Source organism: Hyla sarda (assembly GCF_029499605.1).
Source record: "Hyla sarda isolate aHylSar1 chromosome 1 unlocalized genomic scaffold, aHylSar1.hap1 SUPER_1_unloc_22, whole genome shotgun sequence".
NCBI classification, from domain to species: Eukaryota; Metazoa; Chordata; class Amphibia; order Anura; family Hylidae; genus Hyla; species Hyla sarda.
In genome coordinates, this window is record NW_026607584.1 from 420,795 (window position 1) to 435,060 (window position 14,266).

General features: G+C 47.9%; 1 protein-coding gene across 1 annotated transcript in view; it reads right to left on the reverse strand.

The window, feature by feature from the left end:
• LOC130298120 (oocyte zinc finger protein XlCOF22-like) overlaps positions 1 to 2,406 on the reverse strand; it is a 71,201-nt gene extending 68,795 nt beyond the window's left edge. Inside the window, exons 1-3 of the mRNA XM_056551015.1 lie at positions 2,285 to 2,406; positions 2,137 to 2,201; positions 944 to 1,970 (exon numbers count right to left, since the gene is read on the reverse strand). Coding sequence (XP_056406990.1) covers positions 944 to 1,970; positions 2,137 to 2,201; positions 2,285 to 2,372 — 1,180 coding nt within the window. The 5' untranslated portion in view covers positions 2,373 to 2,406. The remainder of the gene's footprint in view (positions 1 to 943; positions 1,971 to 2,136; positions 2,202 to 2,284) is intronic.
• Positions 2,407 to 14,266: the final 11,860 nt, after the last annotated feature.

The window sequence follows — 14,266 nt, forward strand, 5'->3', positions numbered from 1 at the left end:
CATGTCTGGATCTCAGGCACTGAGCAGCCATTTGGCGATCGGACACCAGGAGGCAGGTAAGGGACCCTCCTGCTGTCCTACAGCTGTTCGGGATGCTGCGGTGAAATCGCTGCGATCCCAAACAGCCCGCTGAGCTAGCCAGGGGTAGTTTACTTTCACTTTAGACGCGGCAGTCAACTTTGAACTCTGTGGCTAAAGGGTTAATAGCGCGCGGAACCGCGATCAGTGCTGCACGCTATAAGCCACGGCCGGGCCCGACCCGCTATAAACAACGGCCGGGCCCTAGCCGCTATGACGCAGGGCCACAGCGTTATAGAACGGGAGCGGACTTAAGGGGTTAAAAGAGTTATGGATATTAGAAGGTGAGGACGAAAAAATTAAAACGCAAAAATAAAATTGGCCTGGTCCTTAAGGCCAAAATGGACATGGTCATTAAGGGGTTAATGATAAAACGCATGCTAAGTATCAGTAAAGGCCACACTTTGAAACCACTGATCTAAATCAAAATCCTGTCCGGCTGCAGCATCATCTCTGTCCCAGCTGAAGCACAGACCTGGCAGGATAAGTACTCCTCTGTGCTCACTCCTGTCCTATCAGACTGCAGCATGAAAGCAGAGAGGAGGGGGTTACAGAATAGCCTGCAGTGATTGGATAAAGAGACCCGGCACAGCAGACTCAGGGAGGAAGTGAATGAATGGTGAGTGAGGGTGGGCTCAGTGCTTGCCTCGGACACTCCCCTTCCTGAACAGTGGATGCCAGAATAGGTGAGCAGCAGAACAGAGGGATTTGTGAGCCAAATACAGAAGACAAATAAAACAGATCTGTATAGTATCTGGATGACCTAGTGAGTAACATATATGAGCATTATATTTTCTGTGATTACTGCAGTCGGTGACTGAGTAGAATCTGTGACTGTTCTCTGTATTTAGTGGTTACTACTCACCTGGGCAGTTACCTGCAGAAATGTCCTCCTTATACTGCTCATCGCTGCTCATCTCTGTCTCTTCCTCTTTCTTTATGTCTGTAGCATTAATATAGATCATATCTCTCCCTGTAGAAATGCCCTCCTTATACTGCTTATCACTGTTTACATCTGTCTCTTGTTGGTCCTTTATGTCTGTAGCATTAATAGAGCTCAGATGTTTCCCTGTAGGAATGTCCTCCTTATACTGATCATCACTGCTCACATCTGTCTCTTGTTCTTCCTTTATGTCTGTAGGATTAATATAGATCAGATCTTTCCCTGTAGGGCTGTCCTCCTTATACTGCTCATTACCACTCCCATCTGACTCTTCTTTCTTTATGTCTGTAGCATTAATATAAATCAGATGTTTCCCTGTAGGAATGTCCTCCTTATACTGCTCATCACTGCTCAAATCTGTCTCTTCTTCTTTCTTTATGTCTGTAGCATTAATATAGATCCGATCTTTCCGTGTAGGAATGTCCTCTTTATACTGTTCATCACCGCTTACATCTGTCTCTTCTTTTTTCTTTATGTCTGTAGCATTAATATAGATCAGATCTTTCCCTGTAGGAATGTCCTCCTTATACTGCTCATCACAGTTCAAATCTGTCTCTTGTTCTTCCTTTATGTCTGTAGTTTTAACATAGATCAGATCTTTCCCTATAGGTATGTCCTCCTTATACTGCTCATTACTGCTCACATCTGCCTCTTCTTCCTTTATGTCTGTAGCGTTAATATAGATCAGATCTTTCCCTGTAGGAATGTTTTCCTCATACTGCTTATTACGGCTCACTTTTGTCTCTGGAGCATTAATATAGATAAGAACTTCCCCTGTAGGAATGTCCTCCTTATACTGCACATCACCGCTCACATCTGTCTCTTCTTCTTCCTTTATGTCTGTAGCATTAATATAGATCAGATCTTTCTCTGTAGGAAAGTTCTCCTTAAACTGCTTATCACCGCTCACATCTGTCTCTATAGTTTTAATATTGTTCAGATCTTCACCCTGATTCATAAGATGTGAAAGAAATATTGTAAAAGTCATCAGACAGTAGGAGAAGTCACATGGGATGTTATAGATGAGCAGGAGATGAGGAGTCATGGAGGGTGAGGGGACTGACCACAAGATCTTCACAGCCCTTCTACAGATCATAGGGAATATCTCCATCTACCTGATCATCCTGTGGAAGAAGAGGACGGGGACACCTCTCTGGTGCTGTTCTCTTACTGGATCTGACTGTAGGGAACACATACAGAGACTGAATTCATTCTTTACATACAAATAATGAGAGGACGTGTGTATATAGTCATGTCTATTACCTGGTGATGTGAGGGGCTGCTGATCCTTCATCATGACCTGATCCTTGTACTGATCCTTGTGTCCTTCTACATACTCCCACTCCTCCATGGAGAAATAGACCGCCACGTCCTGACACCTTATAGGAACCTGTATTGTGAATAAAGATTTAATTCTATACAATTCCAGGATGTTATATGGAGACATTTGAGGGGATATTCCTGCACATGATTTATCTTCTCGCTCTCGGATGATGAGGTGAATACTTGTCGGGGCAGATCCTCTATATTATGGTCACATGTCCCCAACTGACCACAAGTCTGATGATCCAGCTGTCAGTTCAGGTCATTATACCCAAAGTACCTGTCCCATGGAGTGTAAGGAGCTGATAAGGACACCCACAGTGAAATAGCGGGGTCCTGGTCAGCTGAGAGAACGTGTGGAGGTCCCTAACCTCGCTCCACGCTGTCTGAACGACGCTCCAATGCTGCAGGCAGCCTCAGCATCACAGCATTGATCAGTGTATGTAAGCTGATGCAAAATCCTTTTTGTACAAAAAGTTAGAACTTTTTTATATTTTAAAAGTGTTAAAATAAAACCTATATAAATCATTTATCATTGTAATCGTTTGGACCTACAGAATAAAGAGAATTATTACCGTAATGTGCACTGCGTCCAAACAGAAGAACCCAGATTTTAAAAATTGCTTTTTTTTTTTTCACCCCATAAATAATATTTTATTTTTTGTTGTAGGTTTTACATTAAAATGATTGATGTAATTTTAAATTACTAATCAGTGGTGCAAAAAAAACATCATCAACAACAACAAGACTCATATGGGTTTGTAAAGAGGAAATTACAAGCATAATAGGCTGTTAGAAAGCGAGGAGGAAAAAAGTTAAAATAACACAAAAATGAGAAATCGCTGTGTCGTTAATGGGTTAAAACTCAAAACTGCCGGGTCCTGAAGGGGTTAATAGTACAAAAACCATCTGACAGTACTCCATATGTGACCACACACATACCTCCACCTGCAGACTGTACAGGAGCCGTGTGCTTACAGGACCTGTGATGATGTCACCGTCATGTGATCACTTGGAGGAGGAGTCACGTGATCAGGGGCCGCTGCTTTAGGCTCATCTGCTCAGTGTATGCAGGACTCTGCTGTCACATGACCATTGTCACAGGTCCTTCAATCGCAATCTCTTCTATCCTGCACTGCTGAGCTCCGCCCACTCCTGTCACATGATCCTCCCACAGGTCCTTCAGCCACAGTCACATCTCTACTGCTAAACTTTGCCCCTAAATGTACTGGTCACATGATTGTGACATCATCACAGGTCCTACACCTCCAGCATGTAGCAGATACAGAGCAGGTCCTGGTGGGGCAGTCACTGCTGTTGTGTTGTGTGTGGAGATCTCTCAGAGCAGCAGCCTCTGATCATGTGACTCCTCCTCCTCCTCCTCCATGTGACTGATCACATGACGGTGACATCATCGCAGGTCCTGTGAGCACACGGCTCCTCTACAGATACAGGTATGTGTGTGCGGTCACCATCAGATCAGGATTATTGGGGATGTTTATTATTAACCCTTAAGGACACGGTGTATATTTACATTCTGTGCCCCATATGGGACTTTGAGGTGAACTCAGGAGCTATAAGCAGCCAGGACTCACCACTAATGACGCTCATCGCCATTAACCCTTTAGATTCCATGATCAAAGTCGATTGCAGGATCTAAAATGAGTAAAATGCAGTTGTTGGGGGGCGGAGTCTAGATCAGCTGAGATGATGGCCGGAGGGCCCCTTACCATGCTCTGTGCTCAGATCGGTGCTCTAAGTATACAGACACCTCCACAGCCTGTATAAGCCGAGCACTGATAACACTGATCACTATGGCAGAGCGTTATTCAGGGTTTGTAATAGAAGCCCCTCCCCTAATAAGTTTATATCCCATTTTTGTAATAAAATAATGTAGGTGGGCGTGGCTTAGACATGGCGCTGTATGGTTGTTTTTCTAGGGAGCGCCGTGCCGACCAGCAGTTGTTTACCTGATTTCCTGCCTATACTGCCCCCCAGGGGATGTCTGGATGGTGAAGGTATCAGGTCACTTACCCGCCCATCCTGTCACCTGGTCAGTCTCTTTTCTCCGGGTATCAGCCACATCTTCCATACAGGACTATGTAAGCATCAGGTTTTTTAAGTTTCTCCCGCGCCCCTATTATTACTTAAGAGTTTCCAAACCAGTGTGCCTCCAGCTGTTGTAAAACTACAACTCCCAGCATGCCCTGACAGCCAAATGCTGTAACAGCTGGAGGCACCCTGCTTGGTAAACACTGACTCCGGTGGTGGCCCAGACCCTGCGTGTGTAACGGTATATGATGCTCGGCCTCTGCTGCAGGTAATAGCAGGTTCTTCCGGGGGGACATATCACAATTCACATAAAATCCTGATGTAATTGTGATGTATATTGTGCCCCCTAGTGGACACATTTCACTATTCTTCATTGGACAATGTCATATTGAATCCCTCTATTCTTCTCCCTGCTCTGATGAAGACGTTCTGAATACACCGCAGCCTCAGAGATTAGGAGAAATGGATTCACAACGTCTTCAGCAGAGCAGGGAGAGCGACCTCAGAAGACCTGGAGGACCAGAGCGCCACCACTGGACGGGAGAGGGGAGTGCGCTCTAGTCTATTATTTTACAGCCCTCGGACAATGGATTTTGTTTTATAGAGAAATCTGAAAACTCCTATAATGTCTCCTCAGATGTTTCCCCAGATTATCTCCAGGAAATGGATTTTATTTCTCCATAGAATCTGGTGCGGTTTATCATCATCTCCTCTTCTTCCCTTCAGGTTTCTCCAATCCAGGATCCTCTGCTGATATCTTCTATATAAGAGAATTCTCCTGGATGACCCATCAACCATGGAGAGAGACAGGAACAAGATGGCCGACAGGATCATAAACCTCACCCTACAGATACTCTTCCGGCTTACTGGAGAGGTGAGGGATTCTGGGAGTGATGTCACATGACCTCATTCTTATCTATGTAATAACAGATGGATATGGCTGGAGAGGTGAGGGATTCTGGGAGTGATGTCACATGACCTCATTCTTATCTATGTAATAACAGATGGATATGACTGGAGAGGTGAGGGATTCTGGGAGTGATGTCACATGACCTCATTCTTATCTATGTAATAACAGATGGATATGACTGGAGAGGTGAGGGATTCTGGGAGTGATGTCACATGACCTCATTCTTATCTATGTAATAACAGATGGATAAGACTGGAGAGGTGAGGGATTCTGGGAGTGATGTCACATGACCTCATTCTTATCTATGTAATAACAGATGGATATGACTGGAGAGGTGAGGGATTCTGGGAGTGATGTCACATGACCTCATTCTTATCTATGTAATAACAGATGGATATGACTGGAGAGGTGAGGGATTCTGGGAGTGATGTCACATGACCTCATTCTTATCTATTGAATAACAGATGGATATGACTGGAGAGGTGAGGGATTCTGGGATTGTATGTAGGGATATTAATTTGTCTCTCCATACACAGGATTACACAGTAGTGAAGAAGTCCTCTAGTGGGCGCTGTGGGGCCCCTGTGTGTGAAGGATGGGGAAGAACCCTGAGCCCAATCCCGGGGCCCCCACCTCACTCCCTGATACATGAGGAAATGGATGAACAGAAGATCCTAGAACTCATCAACAAGATGATGGAGCTGCTGACTGGAGAGGTGACCCTGCTGGGACATTATACAGTAATGGAGGGGACTGGTGATGACTGGAGAGGTGACACTGCTGGGACATTATACAGTAATGGAGGGGTCTGGTGATGACTGGAGAGGTGACACTGCTGGGACATTATACAGTAATGGAGGGGTCTGGTGATGACTGGAGAGGTGACACTGCTGGGAATGCTGGGACATTATACAGTAATGGAGGGGTCTGGTGATGACTGGAGAGGTGACACTGCTGGGACATTATACAGTAATGGAGGGGTCTGGTGATGACTGGAGAGGTGACACTGCTGGGACATTATACAGTAATGGAGGGGTCTGGTGATGACTGGAGAGGTGACACTGCTGGGAGATTATGCAGTAATGGAGGGGTCTGGTGATGACTGGAGAGGTGACACTGCTGGGAATGCTGGGACATTATACAGTAATGGAGGGGTCTGGTGATGACTGGAGAGGTGACACTGCTGGGACATTATACAGTAATGGAGGGGTCTGGTGATGACTGGAGAGGTGACACTGCTGGGAATGCTGGGACATTATACAGTAAAGGAGGGGTCTGGTGATGACTGGAGAGGTGACACTGCTGGGACATTATACAGTAATGGAGGGGTCTGGTGATGACTGGAGAGGTGACACTGCTGGGACATTATACAGTAATGGAGGGGTCTGGTGATGACTGGAGAGGTGACACTGCTGGGACATTATACAGTAATGGAGGGGTCTGGTGATGACTGGAGAGGTGACACTGCTGGGACATTATACAGTAATGGATGGGTCTGGTGATGATTAGAAAGGTGACACTGCTGGGACATTATACAGTAATGGAGGGCTCTGGTGATGACTGGAGAGGTGACACTGCTGGGAATGCTGGGACATTATACAGTAATGGAGGGGTCTGGTGATGACTGGAGAGGTGACACTGCTGGGAATGCTGGGACATTATACAGTAATGGAGGAGTCTGGTGATGACTGGAGAGGTGACACTGCTGGGAATGCTGGGACATTATACAGTAATGGAGGGGTCTGGTGATGACTGGAGAGGTGACACTGCTGGGACATTATACAGTAATGGAGGGGTCTGGTGATGACTGGAGAGGTGACACTGCTGGGACATTATACAGTAATGGAGGGGTCTGGTGATGACTGGAGAGGTGACCCTGCTGGGACATTATACATTAATGGAGGGGTCTGGTGATGACTGGAGAGGTGACACTGCTGGGACATTATACAGTAATGGAGGGGTCTGGTGATGACTGGAGAGGTGACGCTGCTGGGACATTATACAGTAATGGAGGGGTCTGGTGATGACTGGAGAGGTGACACTGCTGGGACATTATACAGTAATGGAGGGGTCTGGTGATGACTGGAGAGGTGACACTGCTGGGACATTATACAGTAATGGAGGGGTCTGGTGATGACTGGAGAGGTGACCCTGCTGGGATATTATACAGTAATGGAGGGGGTCTGGTGATGACTGGAGAGGTGACACTGCTGGGACATTATACAGTAATGGAGGGGTCTGGTGATGACTGGAGAGGTGACACTGCTGGGACATTATACAGTAATGGAGGGGTCTGGTGATGACTGGAGAGGTGACACTGCTGGGACATTATACAGTAATGGAGGGGTCTGGTGATGACTGGAGAGGTGACACTGCTGGGACATTATACAGTAATGGAGGGGTCTGGTGATGACTGGAGAGGTGACACTGCTGGGACATTATATAGTAATGGAGGGGTCTGGTGATGACTGGAGAGGTGACACTGCTGGGACATTATACAGTAATGGAGGGGTCTGGTGATGACTGGAGAGGTGACACTGCTGGGACATTATACAGTAATGGAGGGGTCTGGTGATGACTGGAGAGGTGACACTGCTGGGACCTTATACTGTAATGGAGGGGTCTGGTGATGACTGGAGAGGTGACCCTGCTGGGACATTATACAGTAATGGAGGGGTCTGGTGATGACTGGAGAGGTGACCCTGCTGGGACATTATACAGTAATGGAGGGGTCTGGTGATGACTGGAGAAGTGACCCTGCTGGGACATTATACAGTAATGGAGGGGTCTGGTGATGACTGGAGAGGTGACACTGCTGGGACATTATACAGTAATGGAGGGGTCTGGTGATGACTGGAGAGGTGACACTGCTGGGACATTATACAGTAATGGAGGGGTCTGGTGATGACTGGAGAGGTGACACTGCTGGGACATTATACAGTAATGGAGGGGTCTGGTGATGACTGGAGAGGTGACCCTGCTGGGACATTATACAGTAATGGAGGGGTCTGGTGATGACTGGAGAGGTGACACTGCTGGGACATTATACGGTAATGGAGGGGTCTGGTGATGACTGGAGAGGTGACACTGCTGGGACATTATACGGTAATGGAGGGGTCTGGTGATGACTGGAGAGGTGACACTGCTGGGACATTATACAGTAATGGAGGGGTCTGGTGATAACTGGAGAGGTGACACTGCTGGGAATGCTGGGACATTATATAGTAATGGAGGGGTCTGGTGATGACTGGAGAGGTGACACTGCTGGGACATTATACAGTAATGGAGGGGTCTGGTGATGACTGGAGAGGTGACACTGCTGGGACATTATACAGTAATGGAGGGGTCTGGTGATGACTGGAGAGGTGACACTACTGGGAATGCTGGGACATTATACAGTAATGGAGGGGTCTGGTGATGACTGGAGAGGTGACACTGCTGGGAATGCTGGGACATTATACAGTAATGGAGGGGTCTGGTGATGACTGGAGAGGTGACACTGCTGGGACATTATACATTAATGGAGGGGTCTGGTGATGACTGGAGAGGTGACACTGCTGGGACATTATACAGTAATGGAGGGGTCTGGTGATGACTGGAGAGGTGACACTGCTGGGACATTATACAGTAATGGAGGGGTCTGATGATGACTGGAGAGGTGACACTGCTGGGAATGCTGGGACATTATACATTAATGGAGGGGTCTGGTTATGACTGAAGAGGTGACACTGCTGGGACATTATACAGTAATGGAGGGGTCTGATGATGACTGGAGAGGTGACACTGCTGGGACATTATACAGTAATGGAGGGGTCTGGTGATGACTAGAGAGGTGACACTGCTGGGACATTATACAGTAATGGAGGGGTCTGGTGATGCCTGGAGAGGTGACACTGCTGGGACATTATACAGTAATGGAGGGGTCTGGTGATGACTGGAGAGGTGACACTGCTGGGACATTATACAGTAATGGAGGGGTCTGGTGATGATTAGAAAGGTGACACTGCTGGGACATTATACAGTAATGGAGGGGTCTGGTGATGACTGGAGAGGTGACACTGCTGGGAATGCTGGGACATTATACAGTAATGGAGGGGTCTGGTGATGACTGGAGAGGTGACACTGCTGGGAATGCTGGGACATTATACAGTAATGGAGGGGTCTGGTGATGACTGGAGAGGTGACACTGCTGGGAATGCTGGGACATTATACAGTAATGGAGGGGTCTGGTGATGACTGGAGAGGTGACGCTGCTGGGACATTATACAGTAATGAAGGGGTCTGGTGATGACTGGAGAGGTGACACTGCTGGGACATTATACAGTAATGGAGGGGTCTGGTGATGACTGGAGAGGTGACACTGCTGGGAATGCTGGGACATTATACAGTAATGGAGGGGTCTGGTGATGACTGGAGAGGTGACACTGCTGGGACATTATACAGTAATGGAGGGGTCTGGTGATGACTGGAGAGGTGACACTGCTGGGACATTATACAGTAATGGAGGGGTCTGGTGATGACTGGAGAGGTGACACTGCTGGGAGATTATGCAGTAATGGAGGGGTCTGGTGATGACTGGAGAGGTGACACTGCTGGGACATTATACAGTAATGGAGGGGTCCGGTGATGACTGGAGAGGTGACCCTGCTGGGACATTATACAGTAAAGGAGGGGTCTGGTGATGACTGGAGAGGTGACACTGCTGGGACATTATACAGTAATGGAGGGGTCTGGTGATGACTGGAGAGGTGACACTGCTGGGACATTATACAGTAATGGAGGGGTCTGGTGATGACTGGAGAGGTGACACTGCTGGGAGATTATGCAGTAATGGAGGGGTCTGGTGATGACTGGAGAGGTGACACTGCTGGGAATGCTGGGACATTATACAGTAATGGAGGAGTCTGGTGATGACTGGAGAGGTGACACTGCTGGGAATGCTGGGACATTATACAGTAATGGAGGGGTCTGGTGATGACTGGAGAGGTGACACTGCTGGGACATTATACATTAATGGAGGGGTTTGGTGATGACTGGAGAGGTGACACTGCTGGGACATTATACAGTAATGGAGGGGTCTGGTGATGACTGGAGAGGTGACACTGCTGGGACATTATACAGTAATGGAGGGGTCTGGTGATGACTGAAGAGGTGACACTGCTGGGACATTATACAGTAATGGAGGGGTCTGGTGATGACTGGAGAGGTGACACTGCTGGGAATGCTGGGACATTATACAGTAATGGAGGGGTCTGGTGATGACTGGAGAGGTGACACTGCTGGGACATTATACAGTAATGGAGGGGTCTGGTGATGACTGGAGAGGTGACACTGCTGGGACATTATACAATAATGGAGGGGTCTGGTGATGACTGGAGAGGTGACACTGCTGGGAATGCTGGGACATTATACAGTAATGGAGGGGTCTGGTGATGACTGGAGAGGTGACCCTGCTGGGACATTATATAGTAATGGAGGGGTCTGGTGATGACTGGAGAGGTGACACTGCTGGGACATTATACAGTAATGGGGGGGTCTGGTGATGACTGAAGAGGTGACACTGCTGGGACATTATACAGTAATGGAGGGGTCTGGTGATGGCTGGAGAGGTGACACTGCTGGGACATTATACAGTAATGGAGGGGTCTGGTGATGACTGGAGAGGTGACCCTGCTGGGACATTATACAGTAATGGAGGGGTCTGGTGATGACTGGAGAGGTGACCCTGCTGGGACATTATACAGTAATGGAGGGGTCTGGTGATGACTGAAGAGGTGACACTGCTGGGACATTATACAGTAATGGAGGGGTCTGGTGATGACTTTAGAGGTGACCCTGCTGGGACATTATACAGTAATGGAGGGGTCTGGTGGTGACTGGAGAGGTGACACTGCTGGGACATTATACAGTAATGGAGGGGTCTGGTGATGACTGGAGAGGTGACACTGCTGGGACATTATACAGTAATGGAGGGGTCTGGTAATGACAGGAGAGGTGACACTGCTGGAAATGCTGGGACATTATACAGTAATGGAGGGGTCTGGTGATGACTGGAGAGGTGACACTGCTGGGACATTATACAGTAATGGAGGGGTCTGGTGATGACTGGAGAGGTGACACTGCTGGGACATTATACAGTAATGGAGGGGTCTGGTGATGACTGGAGAGGTGACACTGCTGGGAATGCTGGGACATTATACAGTAATGGAGGGGTCTGGTGATGACTGGAGAGGTGACACTGCTGGGAATGCTGGGACATTATACAGTAATGGAGGGGTCTGGTGATGACTGGAGAGGTGACACTGCTGGGACATTATACAGTAATGGAGGGGTCTGGAGATGACTGGAGAGGTGACACTGCTGGGACATTATACAGTAATGGAGGGGTCTGGTGATGACTGGAGAGGTGACACTGCTGGGACATTATACAGTAATGGAGGGGTCTGGTGATGACTGGAGAGGTGACACTGCTGGGAATGCTGGGACATTATACAGTAATGGAGGGGTCTGGTGATGACTGGAGAGGTGACACTGCTGGGAATGCTGGGACATTATACAGTAATGGAGGAGTCTGGTGATGACTGGAGAGGTGACACTGCTGGGAATGCTGGGACATTATACAGTAATGGAGGGGTCTAGTGATGACTGGAGAGGTGACACTGCTGGGACATTATACAGTAATGGAGGAGTCTGGTGATGACTGGAGAGGTGACACTGCTGGGAATGCTGGGACATTATACAGTAATGGAGGGGTCTGGTGATGACTGGAGAGGTGACACTGCTGGGACATTATACAGTAATGGAGGGGTCTGGTGATGACTGGAGAGGTGACACTGCTGGGACATTATACAGTAATGGAGGGGTCTGGTGATGACTGGAGAGGTGACACTGCTGGGACATTATACAGTAATGGAGGGGTCTGGTGATGACTGGAGAGGTGACACTGCGGGGACATTATACAGTAATGGAGGGGTCTGGTGATGACTGGAGAGGTGACCCTGCTGGGACATTATACAGTAATGGAGGGGTCTGGTGATGACTGGAGAGGTGACACTGCTGGGACATTATACAGTAATGGAGGGGTCTGGTGATGACTGGAGAGGTGACACTGCTGGGACATTATACAGTAATGGAGGGGTCTGGTGATGACTGGAGAGGTGACCCTGCTGGGACATTATACAGTAATGGAGGGGTCTGGTGATGACTGGAGAGGTGACACTGCTGGGAATACTGGGACATTATACAGTAATGGAGGAGTCTGGTGATGACTGGAGAGGTGACACTGCTGGGACATTATACAGTAATGGAGGGGTCTGGTGATGACTGGAGAGGTGACACTGCTGGGACATTATACAGTAATGGAGGGGTCTGGTGATGACTGGAGAGGTGACACTGCTGGGAATACTGGGACATTATACAGTAATGGAGGGGTCTGGTGATGACTGGAGAGGTGACACTGCTGGGAATGCTGGGACATTATACAGTAATGGAGGGGTCTGGTGATGACTGGAGAGGTGACACTGCTGGGACATTATACAGTAATGGAGGGGTCTGGTGATGACTGGAGAGGTGACACTGCTGGGACATTATACAGTAATGGAGGGGTCTGGTGATGACTGAAGAGGTGACACTGCTGGGACATTATACAGTAATGGAGGGGTCTGGTGATGACTGGAGAGGTGACACTGCTGGGACATTGTACAGTAATGGAGGGGTCTGGTGATGACTGGAGAGGTGACACTGCTGGGACATTATACAGTAATGGAGGGGTCTGGTGATGACTGGAGAGGTGACACTGCTGGGAATGCTGGGACATTATACAGTAACACCACTGGAGGGGTCGGGGTGATGACTGTATCATTATGTGTCAGGTTCCTATAAGGTGTCAGGACGTGGCGGTCTATTTCTCCATGGAGGAGTGGGAGTATGTAGAAGGACACAAGGATCAGTACAAGGATCAGGTCATGATGGAGGATCAGCAGCTCCTCACATCACCAGGTAATAGACATGACTATATACACACGTCCTCTCATTATTTGTATGTAAAGAATGAATTCAGTCTCTGTATGTGTTCCCTACAGTCAGATCCAGTAAGAGAACAGCACCAGAGAGGTGTCCCCGTCCTCTTGATGAGCAGAATATGGAGGACATTACTACAGGGAAAGATCTGATCTATATTAATGCTACAGACATAAAGGAAGAAGAGACAGATGTGAGTGGCAATGAGCAGTATGAGGAGAACATTCCTACAGGAAAATATCTGATCTATATGAACGCTACAGACATAAAGGAAGTAAAAGAGACAGATGTAAGCGGTGATGAGCAGTATAAGGAGGACATTCCTACAGGGAAAGATCTGATCTATATTAATGCTACAGACATAAAGGAAGAAGAAGAGACAGATGTGAGCGGTGATGAGCAGTATAAGGAGGACATTCTTACGGGTAACCACCCAGGTGAGTAGTAACCACTAAATACAGAGAAGGGTCACAGATTCTATTCAGTCACAATAATATTTTCGGAAAGTATTTGTGTAACTAGAATCTTTGGGACTTCAGGGCAAATACTATCCCCCTCCCCCTCTATATTTACTCTATAGCAGTCGACTTGATCCCATCACCACTACAGAGTGACTGAATAATACCGCCATACTGTTTATGAATCACATTATATACAGACTAATATTCCCCCATATAGCAGTAGATACCAGCTCTCTGTCTCTCTGGAGTCGCTATCTTTCCTTTTTCATCCTGAGGAGAGGGGATAAGTGTCTGATCGTGGGGGTCTGACCGCCGGGACCCCCCCGTGATCTCCTGCCCAGCACCCCAGATCTCTCCAGGCACAGGTGACCTCCGCTCCGTGCAGGGATTACTGTCAACCACCGCACCAAGAGGTGCCCGACATGTCTCTCCATGAATCTCTATGGGAGAGATGGAGATACACAAATGGGATGCCAGGCA